This window comes from Schistocerca gregaria, chromosome 6 (assembly GCF_023897955.1).
Source record: "Schistocerca gregaria isolate iqSchGreg1 chromosome 6, iqSchGreg1.2, whole genome shotgun sequence".
NCBI classification, from domain to species: domain Eukaryota; kingdom Metazoa; phylum Arthropoda; class Insecta; order Orthoptera; family Acrididae; genus Schistocerca; species Schistocerca gregaria.
In genome coordinates, this window is record NC_064925.1 from 263,495,610 (window position 1) to 263,511,971 (window position 16,362).

The window sequence follows — 16,362 nt, forward strand, 5'->3', positions numbered from 1 at the left end:
CAAAACAACTGATGATGGTTGAAGTAGAGGATATAAAATGTAAACTGACAATGGCAAGGAAAGCATTCTGAAGAAGACAGTTTGTTAACACTGAGTATACATTAAGTGTCAGGTAGTCTTTTCTAAAAGTACGAGGTCTCCTATTTTTCGGTTAAGTCCAGAACTCTGTGGCATTTGGTCACACTGTTATGAAAAGTGCTTCACGCGCTGTGTGACACGTTGTCTTGGCTTGGTAGCTTGAGCACAAAGGGAACTGCGCCGACTGAAATCCATCGCCAATTGACGGAAATGTATGGTGATTCATGCATAGATGTCAAAACTGTTCCTAAGTGGTGTAGAGAGTTTGCAGCTGGTCGGACCGAAAATCACGGCGTACAAAGGAGCGGAAGAATGTCAATTTCTAGGAGACAGTGTTGAAGGCTGAGCAAAGCATGCGTGAAGATCGGCGGACCACCCTGGATGATCTCTGCACGTTGGTTCCTTAGGTTTCCCGAAGCACCGCTCACGGAATTTTTACGGAAACATTGAACTAGCAGAACGTGTGCGCAAGATGGGTGCCACGGATGCTGACTGAAGACCACAAGCGGCAACGAGTTGATGTTTCCTGTGCATTTCTTCACTGCCTTGCAGCAGAACAGGACAATTTTCTGGACTCAATTGTCACGGATGACGAAACCTGGGCGTACTACTTTACATCTGAAACCAAGCAACAATCACAACAGTGGCGGCATCCTTCTTCACCAAAGCTGCGGAAAATCAAACAAACACAGTCTGCCGGTAAAGTCATGACAACCACTTTTTGGGATTGGAAAGGGGTATTGTTGGTCAACTTTATGCCCACTGGGACCACAATTAAAATGACAGGTACTGTGAGACTCTGAAAAAGCTCAAATGGGCAATTCAGAACGGGAGAAGAGGAACGTTGAGCAAGGGCGTAGACATTCTTCATGACAACGCTTGCCCACAAATCGCTTGGCAAACTGCTGCTCTTCTGCAACAGTTTCAGTGGAACATAATCACCCACTACCCACCCACCCGATAGTCCTGACTTGGTGCCCAGTGACTATCACCTGTTCCCTAAGTTAAAAGAACATCTGACTAGAAAGCAATTCAGCTCCGATGACGAGGTGAAAGAAAGAAGAGGTTTATAACTTTCTGAATAACATGGCAGCGAGCTGGTACGACATGGGCATACAAAAACTGCCACAGCATCTACAAAAATGTAACGACAGAAATGGTGACTATGTTGCAAAATAGCTTAATGGTCAAGCTGTAAACTGATGTAAACCATTGTAGAAAAAAAAAAAAAACAGGTCTATGTACTTATAAAAAAATTGGAGGCCTTACTTTTGGAATTACCCTCGTATTTTTATGGAGTGTAGCCATGTATGGAAGTGAAACATGGACGATAAATAAATAAGAAGAGAATAGAAGCTTTCAAAATGTGGTGGTACAGGAATGCTGAAGATTAGATAGGATAAAATAGCATAGAGAGCTGCATCAAACCAGTCTCTGGACTGATGATAACAACGACGACAACAACAACAATAATCTCTTAACTGACAACACTGGGATAAGCGCTACATTGGGTCATTGTTTCTGCTACTGGATAAGCGCCACATTGGGCCATTGTTTCTGCTAATGACTTTCCCGAGAACAATATATACGTTTGGAAAACTATTGTTGCCACTAATATTTCTTGTGTGTTTGTTTTATACCACCCAAAGTGAACACTACTGTGAATAATTACCTTCACCATACACCATGAATCACATGCTTCAAAATTATGCTACTGGCTGGAGGGTTATCTGGTACACTCCCCCCCTACCACTGCACACCATCCCATCTCCCACATTCTTATGTGCACACCACTATCGTGCTGGTGTGGCAGAAGAACATAATGCATGAAGTCTGGAAGCAGCCTACGTCCAACAATGGCTGTCAAAAGTAAAGTATGATGATTACAGTTTTTAATCTTCATTATTCATTCATTCAAGACCCATTATTATGGGACATTCATCTGTTTGCTCAAACTGACCAATTCTGATCGATCAATATTTCAGTTCTGATGTCCACTCTGAACTGAAACATTATCTTTGAACAAATTATATGAAAGCTGCAGCATTACAGGAAAGATGTGCTACTTTATTCTAAGGGACAGATGCATTACTTTGTTCACCTGTTGAATTCTCAGAAAGATTTGTGTAACTTACTTTGACAAAACTATTAAAATTTTTTGCTGTGTGTTACTGATTAATCCAACTGCATATTTATACTTCATCTGTTGAGCGAAACCTAAGACTACAATGTGCTACTCTACAGACACTGTAAGCAGACGATTCTACCAACACTGAACTGGCGAGATCTTGTCAGGACAATCAGTACTATAAATTCCACAAGTCTTTTCGCACTTTGCAGGTGCTTCCCACTAATTAAATGAAGGTAAAAATTTCTTGAAATTCTTTAACATTGCAATGCATTTCTGCAGATTTGCAATTTGAGAGGACATAACTGATGAACAGTTATCATTAACATCAGAATAAAGTTATCACAGCCCATAATGTTGTTACACATATACCATTGTATCATAAATGTACAGAGCCTGATACCTGTTGTTGTGAAGCAGGCAGAAGCTGCGGTGGCTGAGACATGGAGACAGGTGCAGGAAGACGCTGAACTGGCTGGGAGAGCTGCTCCACTGGCACAGCATGAATGTACTGTGGTGGCGGAGGTGGAGGCGGAGGACCCCCGTGGCAGGCATTCTGATGTGCCAGGAGTTCATCTGCCGTTGCTAGCACCATACCCCCACAATCAGAGTGCGTGCACTTGTAGTGACATGCTCGGGTTCGGTGATCTTCCAAGGCAGAGTGATCGGGTGCACGCTCTCCACAGACATCACAGTAAAATGAGCCAGAAGACACCTGACTACTTCCGTCCCCGAGGCGTTCCAGCGAGATGTATTCTGACCCCAGACCGAGACTTTCCATACTCCCTGCTTCCGAAACAGCCACGGGAACTGCAGTTTTTTCTGCCGGTGGCTGCTCACACAAGAAGCCTCGCAGCAAGGGATCGGAGCTGTCACCTCCAGGTGGGACTCCCACCGCATCGGGAGGGGGACCACCCAGGCCCAGGATGGATCCAGCATTCTCGTCACCCTGCAGGTATGGTTGCAGCTGTGAAACGTTTTGTGCAGGTGCTATTAGTAAAATAATAAAGTAAACTGAATTGAAATAGGCATAACCACAGTCACGTATGTCACTGAGTGCCATGCAGAAGAAAATAATGAAGCAAATTGCAAAGTAAAGTTGTAACCATAAACATAAAACTAGCAAAACCTCAGTACTGATTTAAAAAATTGAATCTGTTGTTGCAATGAAGCTAATAAATGTCAAACACAAAACAAATAAACAAAAATACACAAGAGTGATATGATCACAAAACATCACTATGTGTTTTCAAAAACAGAACATAATTAAAAGTACAGTATAACCCCAGTTTTATAACATTAACACTTTTCAATTTCCCATAACACAGCTACTGATTTAAGGTGAGCTCATTTTCATATAAATTTAATGAGGTCACATCCCAAAAAAAATCCGAGGCCATGGCATGTTGTTTGCATGACACTACAAGTATATGGATCGGTGGTAGGGAAAGGACCAAGGATCTAAAAGCATTACGTTCAATTTCAATCGGTCCTACGATTTGTACATCTTTAATGTCTTTCACCCCTGGAAATGTTAACTGACTTGAAAAATTATATGTTTTGTCGTGGTTTGGAACCTACATTTAACTGTAAGTTCTCCTACTGGCTACTTAAGTTAGGTCAAAGGTTGGAGTAAGGTAATGGCACACCACCTCCAAAAGGACCACGCCTAACAAGCAGTGTGGTGCTCAAGCCAACCTTCAGGTTAATGACAGCTTTAGTTATGACAATATCCTGTTGAATAGCTACCAGTAAATCTAATCATCCAAATGACAATTACAACTGCAAGCAAAAGACAAGACTGGCATAAACACAACTGGTAAACAATCAGGACTGCAGCTAGAAGCTTCACACACTACTCAAATCAAGAAGGTTGGGTGAAAACTAGTTTCAGAACATTTGAACCGCCACAAATTCAAACAAGCTGGGACTAATTCTGGATTCCGTACAGATAGTCATTTAGCTTTAGCCACCCACAGAAAACTTTGATATTAATGTATAGTGTCCAAACATTTGGAACACTGCTTGCCCAATCAATACTTGCTGCATCCCCGACTATAGCAATGAAGTCAAAAACCAGATCAAATACTTGTGTTTGCTAGGCGTGTGCCAAAGGGGAAGTGTGTCAAAATGAAACTGACTATAGGTATCCTGGTTGTGACAACTTTTTCTTTTACAGCTGCACATCATACTGTAGAAAGCTATAATGTGTGTCACTGACCGTTGCACGCAAGTTTTCCATAAAGCTCTGTTTAATTCCAGAAGTGATAAAAAAAGGTTAACATCACAGTACAAACAGGTCTGGTCTCTAAGGATGGCGGTCAAGTGGAGTCGAACCCATTTAACATAAAATTTTCCAGATGCAGAACAGCATCACACGCTAAAATAACTGTCACTACATACATTGCATATTGTATGTATCGGCAGTCCATCGATAGGGTTGCATTTGTTTCTTTAGCGGCAAGCAGTCACAGTTGCCTCAAAAAGGTAGTGCGTATAGAATGTTGGAAGCAGGACTGCTCATTGGAGTATGGAGTGGAACATGGAGCTAGAAAATAATTTGGGGATTCATGCATTCGTGGGCTCAAGTACAGACGACAATTTAGTGCACGAATTAAGCCAAACTGTATGTGCTATAAACTTATATTGATACACATTTGCTGAACAATGTTGACCAAACCAAGAAAGCTGTAATTATGCTTACAAACAGACCGCCAGTCAATTGAAGTGAAAGTAACTCCAATTTATGTATGAAAATAATCTGTGCAGCCCTGAGAAAGAACTGTTTTTGAATAGATCTGAATTTTTCCAAGATTTTGTTATCTTTATGTATAGGTGTGGCAACAATTTATTCTCTCTGTGTCTAACTACACTCTGTGTTGAAACATTTCTGTGTATCTACAACAGTGCCATGGAAGATGCTAGAAACTGTGCTGGAGCTTCTGTTGACAGCACAGGCCACTGTCTTAAAATTGCAACCAACAACCTTTATTCCAGATAGGCCATGTACAACGGTGGGAATAAAACTTGATGTTTTGGAAAACTCAACTGTGGCGGTAAAGTCAGTTTTATTCATCCAGTGACAGTGATTTGTAAGACACTGCTCTACAGGCAAAAAATTTTATGTTAACTGACTGACATACATAACAGGTGGTGGTATGATTCAAGGATTTTTCCCCTTTACTGGTGAACATTGCTGAGTGCAGTTCCTTAAATTGAAGGCCTTCATTCCAGTTCTTCAGTGAATAATGAAATGGACACAGTGCCCATAACTTATTCTGGCAAAAAAAACAAACAAATTTTACAAAAAGTTAAAAATTGTCTGCCTTCACTGAGACTGTAAATGTGCTTATCAGCAATGCTTGTCCACTGGTAGTGGATTTTCAATGTTTTCAGGCTTTCAAGAACTTGCTATTCTAGGCAAACACACAATGCCACGGATTTAAATATTCAGTCTCCTCAAATTTTCAACAACTTCATGTTTACACAAACGAGAAATTTGATAGTGAGTTATGCAAACATTTGAATCCAAAAGTTCCCAGCAATTTCAACAAACTTAAGCTTTGTTTGCCTACATGTATGCAGCATGATACCGTGTTAAATGTACGTGTGAATGAGCAATATGAGTGTTTTGATCCATGAAGACAAACTACCCACTATTCTCACTACTGACATCCTCACTCATGGGACTAAAAAATGTAGCATCTATTTTTGGCAAAATTCACCTTTTTTTGTTGCTAATTTCACACCTATTATATAATTCACATTTTTTTGTCTGTAAATGATTAGACACGTATATTTAACAGGTTATTATGCTGCATACACGGAGGCAAACAAAGCCTAAGTTTGTTGAGATTGCTGGGAACTTATTGATTCAAATGTTTGCTTTTAAAGAAAAAAAACTAACCTTTTTCTTTTCCGGAACGGCCTTAGGTTTCTTCAACTGGTTGCTCTGAAGCTTTAAAAATAACTGTTCTGTTGAAATGCAACATTTTCCCACCATTTAGCTAGATGCGTCTCCGATTTAGGGTGTTTATGGACATTGTTTGTCTTTTCTTGCCCAATTTGATGATTTCAAAATCTGCGGACTATTAATTTCAACCTCTCATGGTCATTCAGCGTAGAAGTAGAACTGAACATACGGTAACTATTTTAACGATAGGGGAAGAATTTCAGTGTAGTCAAAAATGTTACAGATTTTGCTTTCCAATCGATATAGCAGCAGGTGGCCCCGAGTGTGAACAAAGTAGAATTCTGACCGCCAGAGGTGAGAGGAGTGGTGAGTGGAAACAAGCGCCACCTCAGGGGATGGCAGCCTACAGCAGAACTGAGATGCTGTTACACTGATCACCAATCTCTTACGGTGTTGTAAGGGTCATAATTAAATCCGTGATGGACCCGGTTTAGTAGCTTCACGTATTTCAAAATAAGAAAATAGAACAATGAGCAATGCATGACACTAAGCAACTGGGAACAGGTACAGGACAGACCTCTAGCAGTATTTGACAAAACTACAGTTAAAAACCTCAGTCACCCAATCTTCCATGTTAAAAGTGTCCACATTATACCAGCTTTTGAGCTTTATTTAACAAACATGCACATTTCTTTGTTATAAAATTCTACATCCCACACCTGATTATTACGCACTATGCGGCATCTTAAAGAGACCATTCAAGCACTTGCTCGGAAGTGGCATGGCATCAGATCATTGAGCGTATTGGTATGTCGCCACGTTCATATACTTTTTATTTTGCACAGAGGTTTTTATTCACATTACTTTTTCAAACTGGTCTTTGCCAGATGGTTTACAACACCAGTAACAGATAACTGTTCACATTTTCCATATTTATATGCAGAAAATAAGACTATTTCAAACTATCTATAATAAAATAGTTCATCTAGATACAATGCACAATGAAGTAGTGTTTATTAAGTAATTTCATGTTTTCGTATTTTGAGGCAAAATTCACATCTATTTCGCATTTACCACAAAATGCAAATTTTTTCCAGTCCCTACTAATCTGTGCCCCATAGAAGTCACCACCCATTCTCTTCAGTGTATTCAATGCACTTTAATTTTTATTTGATAAACGCTCTTGGTGTGCATTAACAATAACTTACACAAATATACAGTTCACAAAAATGCTCCACAAATTTTGATACAAGCATATAGTAGACTAGGAGCAGCAGCTGCACACACCGAAAACGTAACTGAGTTAAGAGAAAGTGCCAACAGCCCGAAGACGGGTTTGAAGACCACTACGGTTTACTATGTAAATTTTGGCACAAAATGCAGACTATAACAAAATCAAGACAATTTTTGAACCCTGAGCAAAAGCCCAGTGACGTATCATGTTGATGATCTTGAAAGAGACCTCAAACATGCTTTGAAGACAAATAAACATCATAATCATGAAAATGTTACTGCAAGTAAACAGTGTACTTTATGACCCTCTCCTGTCATTAACTCATGCCTGGCTATCGATTTATATACTTATGAAAACTGGACCTACCTCAAAGAGAGACATAAGGTTAAATGAAAAATACGGAGTCCCTCACTCCTAGTTACAAAGACAGTGGCAGTATTGTCAATATTTGTTTACAGATTGTAAAAACCAATCTTTCCTACCTTACATAAAGAAAATCAAATGGACTCACAGTTAATAATTGTCAAATGCCTGTGGTTTAACTGCAGTAAAGATGAACTTTTTTACATCCCCAAAATTAAGTAGTATGTTTATTGTCATTAGAAAGTGACTGTTTCAGTTCTGTGACACAACTCGCGTCTACTCTGTGTTACACAAAATTAGTAATGTATAGTGGAGAGTTATCTACTTCATAATCTTTTATAAAAGGATTCTGCTCCAAATTTGTCCCAGAATGTTTTAAAACAAATTAACAAAAAGCATTGTCAATAACGTAAATGAATTGACAGGATGCATACACAGATAAGGAAAACAAGTTTACGAATAAAAAAAAAAATTTCCCACATGAAAATATGATTTTGCATGTTATGTGACAATATACTTTCCCCTTGATCTATAAAACTTATGAATCTTTTAATTGGTAATAGTTTTCTACACCGGTGTAGAGCTTTCTGACACTTTAGGAACAAAAGCCAACAAATAAAACAACACATTTTGGGAAGATCTTTGATGCGCAGCAACATGTACACTGCATATTTTCATATTACAAAAGTACAAATACAAGTTCCACCAAACACAGCTTGTCAGTTTTCAAAGCACTGAAATTGAGATAGCCATGCGCTTTTGTCAGCCAATCATAGCTCACATCACATGATCTCACCAGCCAACAGCTGTTATTCACAGCATAAGACATGTGATGTAGTCAGACACAGCAACATCATTGTGTTACGTAGTGCAATCACACAACAGGGAAAGCTGATGGTTTAAATTAATTTATGTACAGTATAACTACAAGAGAAACTAAGTTTTCACATACAGTATCGGTCTTTCTTGCATGTGTTAGCCTTTAAGATGAATCGAACACAAATATGCCAGTAGAATTACAAATAATGACATAAATGTATGGTCTTCTGGCCCTGAAATTTTTCTATGTGGCTGGTCCTCAGAGTGCTAAATTTTGCACGAGGGTCAAACACACACTCATTTAAGAAATGCATTGCATGTTCCAACACATAACATAATTATTCTACATGGGTGGTCCTCAAAGGCTTAAATTTTGCATTGTAGTCAAATACACTGTGATTCACAAAATTCATCGCACATTCCTACACACAACATAATTAATCTTGTGCAAAAGTAAATTTACTTAGGAAGTAATGCTTCTCACACCACCATTCGCAGTATTTTCCCTACGACCAATTCACATAGTTGTAATGACACGCTCACTGAAAGCAGTTCCTTTTATGAAGTATTGCACAGTCTTCGTCCTAAAGCCTTTGACATAGTTGCTGTAAGCAGACGCTGGTGCGCACACAGTGTTTTGTTGTTGTAAATGGCGCATTTTCTTTGCACTTTAAATTTTATTTGCTGTAGTATTATTCTGCAGTAAGTGCCTAAAGTAAAATTCTTGTAGGAGTGTCAGCTCTTATCAGTCGAAATTACAATTCAAAGAACTCTTAAGGAGCTTCCCACATTTGCCGGCTGCCCCAGGCATGTACCCTCTCTGATATTCTGTTCATTCGTTCATTGAATTTTCATCTAGAAGACCAGTGATGAGTATTCGCTATGACAAAGTATGACACTCTTAAAAAACAAAAAACACCATGACAGGTGTAAGAGTACTGCCTCAATGTTCAAAAAACATGATAAAACTCAGGTGACTGAGGGGGAATGGGGGGAGGGGAGAAGGATAAAAGATGAAAGAGTGAGGGGTGGACAAAATGGATGAACATTCAACAAAAGAAAAAGACCAGTATATCTTTCAACAGCTAGGTTCATTCTTTTGGGTAAGACGGAGACGGTATTAAAAATGGGAAAAGGAGCAGAATGCTCATAGCCCAAGTTAAGAGAAACCACTGTAGCTAGGGGGAAAATTAAGTACATAAGTGCCTGTGGGATGTTCCAGTAAGAGGACACAGTTCTAGAAATAGATGATACAGAATCAGTGGCTGTAGAAATATTGCACTTCTCGACTATTTGTAACTGACCTGCCTGCTTGTTACTTTTCTTGAACTTCTTTTCTTTCCTGAGAAGAATTAAATTTAGATTTGAAACAATGTAATATTCAAAAATTTGAAAACTTCCTACATTTGATGAATACATCAACTTATTCCTTCCCTTTGGTGTTGTACATAATCTTATTTCAGCAGGTAATGGTTTGATCACCACATCTCTTTATACAACATGTTTAAATTGGAGGCAATAATTCCTCTGGCCTCCAAACTAATTTGTTCACCAGTTTAAAGGGATAAACAGCTCTGCATGCAAACCAAACTACGGTCACAAAACCTGTGTTTTACTGCAGCATGATAAACCCCATAAAAGAAGAAAAAATGAAACCAATAGCATCCAATACGAAGATTAGAGTAAGTTTCTAGAGCTAGTTATTTCACCTAAATATATTTGAGTACTAACATGAAGCCCTATAAAATGGGATCAACGCTTTAAATCAACAGTGAGGAAAGACATTCCGATTTGCTATAAGGATTCTGGGCTGTCTCATATCTGCAAAAGCCACATAAAAAGACTAACACAGCTGGTCATAAAGTACAAGTGCACCATTTTGCCTCCTTATCAACTAAGCATGACACAAATACTCACAGAACATATGAAAATCTTTGGAAGAAAGGTGATAATGTTCTCCGAGAGATCTTTCATGTAGATGTGAAGAACCAGTATTCAAGGAAAGGAGTGCAGTAATTCTAGTGCTCCAACACCACACCTCACCAAAAGACCAACAACAAATAACAGGTATTTGTCCTCTTACTGAATTATATACCAGTGAAGTACCTTCTGCCATACAATGTACAGTGGTTTGCAGGTATTCATGTTATATAACATTAACAGTTGAAATGTAACGTATTACAATCATACTTCGTAGTCCAAATCTAGCAAGTTTTTGCTACATTTCTACAAAACAATATGAAATTTTTAGCTTCTGTAAACAAAATCTCTTGCCAACTAAGAGTTTTCAAACCTCCTACATACCGAGATTTCAAGAAATGAAATTACCGAGTTATCTGCTATTTCCACATGGTAAAACAGCCAATCCATTAGTCAAAGGGATGAACTTCAGCAGGATATTGCAGATTACAGTCAACACATTGGGCCATGGTTGAGAATGATGCTCCACTGCACAAGAAGGCAAAGTGGGGCAAAACCAAATCCTTACAGGCTACCCCACAGTATATTGTAGTACCAGAAGTGCCAACATGACAGTAAATTAATTCAGCTAGTTTAAAGATTTCAAGGTTGGCAAGCCATAATAAACAATGTAAAGTGAAAGAGAGGATTTTTTTTCTGACCAACAGCCATGTGGTCACGGTATAGGAGTGCAATTTATCAGCTTTACTTTAGCAAGAAGTGGCTCAAAAACTACAACTGTCAGCCAATAAATATGTAGAAATAAACTAAAAATCCATATTCAAGCAAAAACAAAAGTTTAAAAAAGAGATTGGAAGAAACTTTTGATTAAAATTACATGCTGACACACAATAACAAAGAGAAAAACACAACTAAATGTAATATTTCGTAATTTACCTGCATCATTCCCTGCTGGCCTTGCTCCGGAAGCATAAGTGGATCCCTCTCTTCCTGTGGCTGTGAATTCGAAGAGAGGCTTTCCATACCAGTGGAGGACACATCTGCCCAAGAAAAATTAGAATTGGTATGGTGACTGTCTTCATTAACAAGGCTTGGTGGGCCTTCTCTACAGTTCGAATTTTCTTCGGAAACAGTGTCACGATGGCTGTCACCACTATTTGTTGCGTCACCATCACAATGTTGTGAAAGGTGCTGCTCTCCATCTGGTAAGTTTGGTGAGGTACTAGGAAAATCTGGAGAACATGACTGTGAATGGTCAGCCAGTGCCCCATTATTTACTTGTACCATATTAGGAGAAAATGATCCTTCTGGTGGTACAAAATCGTCAGTTTCGGCCTCGTTGGACTCTTCGGTAGTGTTCCGTGTGGATGTGTCCTGCGCTGTCCCTCCCTCCTCAGGACTCGCAGTATCACTGCGAGGCTGTTGTGGATCTTCTTGTGCCTGTTCAGCTCCTGAGCCTTGCTCAGGAGCAGGCACGTCTTCCCCTGGCCCCTCCACACCTGTGGGTGTTCAAATATTATAAGCTAAATAAAGGAAAATAATATTGTACACGAGCAGTATTCTGTTCATACTACAGCAGTAATAATATAAACTGTAATTACATTAATAATGATATTCATATGGCAATGTGAGCAGAGGATAAACTTTCAACAATGCATTTGTCGGTAGCAGAAAACAAAATTATTGAACCAGTACACAAAGAATTACACGTACCACTTTCTCATAGTCTCAGAAGAACTTTCAAGAAATATAATGGCTTACATTATCTAAAACCACACTATATTACTGAGCAAGGTGGCACAGCGGTTAGCACACTGGATTCACAATCGGAAGAATAACGGTTCAAACCCACGCCCTGCCATCCTGATTTAGTTTTCTGTGATCTCCCTGAATTGCTTCAGGCAAATACCGGGGCGATTCCTTCAAAAGGGAATGGCCATTTCCCTTCCCTAATCCAACGGGACTGATGACCTCGCTATTTGCCCCTTCCCCCAATGTAATCATACAATATTTCAAAAAACTATTTCAATTAATTGCATGAAACTTTCCCAAACCTTAATTCACAATTATGTTCTGAGAATGAACAACAAACAGATTTCACGATATACCAGTACCAATATTTACCTGACACTGAATGTTTCTCCACTTCCTGGCTTGAAGGCTCCTGCTCCGTCTTTATGCGCTCAAGTGGACCACCGTTTAAAGCAAAGCATTCACCTGGACCTAAGAGAACTGTCCTTGGGGTGACAACTTCAAATGAACGCTCCTTGTTCCCAGATTCAGCAGAAAGCTTTAAAGTAAGTTTAAGTGGAGAGTTCTTGCTTTTGATCTTTGGAACAATGTAGGAGCTGACGCTCTTTACGGCAGCTGGTTTACGTGGCGTGGTGACTGCTTTCCTCGAAACACTTCTCCTAAAATCTGAGCGACCCAGACGCTCTACCACTATAGATGGCGTACTGACATGTCTTAAAAGATGCTGCTCAAACTGGTAGCGAGACTTGAAGTCCGTATAATTACATGCACGGCAGTAGAAACGACCAACACACTGTTCTTCTGCAGTTTCTTCTCCCTCACTTACTCCACTGTCAGTGAACTGGTCTGAAGCAGCAACATCTGCAAAAAATTATTTTGTTGTTGTTAATAATCAATGAGAATGAGATACTGAACATGTGTAATAATAATTAAAATAAATATTACATTTTATGTTATTTTAAGTGTAAAGAAAAATTTTGTGTGTGTGTGTGTGTGTGTGTGTGTGTGTGTGTGTGTGTGGGCGCGCGCGCACGCACGTAAACAACCTCAGTCACCTGTTTGATTACTTTTTGACAGTTATTTTGGTTTTTTCAGCACTGATGCACCACCATAAACAGCATGAACTACATAAAGATAAAAACCTATTTACATAAAACCCAGAACAGCATTCTATACAGTTCAACACATGGAGCTTGTATTCAGTTCAATCTCCATTAATGCAAGAAGTTCAATCCCCATTACTGTGAGAATTCTTTCCTATAGTTGAGGCAGCTGCATGTTTCCACTCATGAGGACAACCAAAATCTTACTATATAACTTGGAAACGATAGGTTCCTATTCACCACTTAGAAGAAGCGAATTGCAGAGAGGCACAACGAAAAAAAAAAAGACTGCTAAAATATTAAGTTTTCGAGTAAAGTCCTTCTTGCAAAATAAAAGACGTGTCGCACATGAACACACGCACGACCCCCCTCCCCCCCCACACACACACACACAAAATACCACATAACATTTTATGTAGGCCTAATGTCAAAGACTGAGCAAGGTGGCGCAGTGGTTAAGACACTGAACTCGCATTCGGGAGGACGGCGGTTCAACCCCGCGGCCGGCCATCCTGATTTAGGTATTCCGTGATTTCCCTAAATCACTCCAGGCAAATGCCGGAATGGTTCCTCTGAAAGGGCATGGCCGACTTCCTTCCCCAGCCTGATGAGACCGATGACCTCGCTGTCTGGTCTCCTTCCCCCAAACAACCCAACCCCAACCTAATGTCAAGCTCAACAGTAGTGAATTCTTGTGAGGCACTTCCCTGCCTGTTATGATTTTTGATTGTCTTTAACTCTTTTAAAACTGTTTCATTTGCAGTCATAATCTCCAGCCATTCTGTCATAACTCTGCTTTTGATTTAGCTTTCAGGTTCTCCAGAAGACTGTCAAATTAGCATAACTCTCTTGACTGTGCAGAAGCACTACCCATGATTAGCAAAGCATTTGCATTAGTTACCTAATACCTAATTCAACTAAAACCATAACTATGAAACACTACAGAACAAACCGTCTCTTCGCATCTGTTTTAAGAAATAATAATTATGGCACACTGTTACCAAATGCTAGCTTCAAAAACATTACAGGTTGTAATGTACCAACAAATGAACCCTGCACATAATGTATCTGGGAATGATACTGATTTTGTACTAGCGCACTGTGTACCAGACCTGCTACAGTCTTTACACAATGCCCACCAAGCATTTCTCACATTTATTCCTGTTTACGATTGTGCTGAGAACATCAATTATGGCAAATGGTATACAAGCAATCCTAAATAAGGTCACGAAAAAATTTAGCTATAGTCTTGTTGAATGCACCAGCTTGTGACCATCACATTAAGTCTAGCAAATCCTAGTAATTTCGCCCATACAGGTTCAGCATTTTAAGTATTTGAAAAGGAGCACTACATGATATTCTCATTTTACTATTTTACACACGGCCAAAGGTTTACACTTTTTACATTATCTGTTAACAGTTTCCTCTTACCGCCTATACTACATAAACATATTTTTGAAATTATCAAGCCAAATGCTTTTCACCTGAACACTTCACCACTAACAACCAACACCTAACATCAATAATTATTTTATGGTGACAGTGCTACTCTCAGCTTAAAAACACTTGCATAAAATGAAAGAACAGCATCCTTCAAACATATTAATGGTAGAACGAAAAGCCAGTCAAGTACCAAATGTTTCCTTTTTATTCATTCGATGACAGTTGAGCTGAGGCTCACTTTCAAATCATCATAAGAAAATTAAAAATGGCATTTCCAAATATGTCAAAAAATATGCAATGAACATTTACAGTGCATACAGATAAAATGCAGGAAATTCATATTAATGGTGTTGCTCAGAAATGGAGCAAGGCCACATCCACGTGTGATACCGTACACTACCACTGATGATGACTGACTAGACCTACAACAACTGAAGCCAGCAAATATTTCCAACACAATAGACAAGAAAACTATATTTCTAGTGACTGATGAAACAGAAGTAAAAGCACGGCCAGCAAATAAATACTACACCACTTCTAATCACAAATACGAAAATAAATAAATAAACCGAGGGAAAAAGGGGAAGGAATGGGGGTGGCCACTGTCATGCCCAGACAGAAAAAAATTATTACAAGCTTACAACAATCATTTATGTGGTTGCAATTAATACAATTATAGTCGCTTCTTCTAACAATTACAGATGCCATGTGAAATAAAAGGATAGCTGTCATCATATAACTCGCAAAGGAAAAATGAAAACTGGATTCGAGAAACCAAAATTCAGGTGAAAACATGCGACCACCAATCAAAAGACTATGATAATCAAGAAAAATTTTGTAGTCATGCTGAAAATTTGCCTGCACTAACACTACAAGCTTGTTTTAAGTTCACCAACGATTCTTTTACCAAGCGAAGGGCGGGCAATACTGCTGACATGCAATACTACTTCACCGGTAAACATATTGTTTTAATTAACTGCATGCAGATATAACTACACTATCAGATTTATATGTCTGTTGTCACATATACTCCAATGTTTCAGATTGTCACCTATCTATAGAAGTGAACGTTTTTTGTTTCAAGAGGTTGTTTTCCCCCGAAGTGTGACTTTCTCAACGTTAACGCTGTACATGCCACATACGAAAATGTTCACTGATCTTCACAATGAAACTACGCACTGTGTACATATTAATCCTTGAAAAAGCAGCTAAGTATTTATTTTTAAATAATGATTTGAATACAATACCCTTACACATTGTAAACATAAATGATCAATCCAACAAAGCTACATCCATGCACTGTTGACGCGAGCCATTGTCATTCTTCTACGTAAACATTTTTCCTTCTGTTTCCCCACAAATTAATTATTGATAATGCCAAGTAGCGTACTGCAATCTTCGTGATTTTCATTGAATGTTTGATTCTGTTTATAGCTATGAATGAATCTCCGTTGGACTGTTCGGGAAAATTCGAATTAAAAAACGAAACAAGCTTTTAACCAGAAATAAACTACGATGATACCTCGTTAATCACTATTGCACTCGACCTTCAGCGTAAACTACTCACCAGTTTTTGATGCTGCAGGTATGTTCATGGCAAGCCTCCTAT

The 16,362-nt window shown here is 39.0% G+C and overlaps 1 protein-coding gene across 12 annotated transcripts in view; it reads right to left on the minus strand.

The window, feature by feature from the left end:
* The window catches only part of LOC126278038 (histone acetyltransferase KAT6A-like), a 65,196-nt gene that overhangs the window by 47,863 nt on the left and 971 nt on the right, over positions 1-16,362 (minus strand). For 6 of the 12 annotated variants that reach the window (XM_049977783.1, XM_049977789.1, XM_049977782.1 and 3 more), the window contains exons 2-5: positions 16,321-16,358; positions 12,580-13,068; positions 11,392-11,954; positions 2,610-3,173 (exon numbers count right to left, since the gene is read on the minus strand). In XM_049977783.1, the coding sequence (XP_049833740.1) occupies positions 2,610-3,173; positions 11,392-11,954; positions 12,580-13,068; positions 16,321-16,348 (1,644 nt within the window). In that variant the 5' untranslated portion in view covers positions 16,349-16,358. The remainder of the gene's footprint in view (positions 1-2,609; positions 3,174-11,391; positions 11,955-12,579; positions 13,069-16,320; positions 16,359-16,362) is intronic. The other 6 variants (XM_049977793.1, XM_049977785.1, XM_049977792.1 and 3 more) reach the window with 1 other exon arrangement.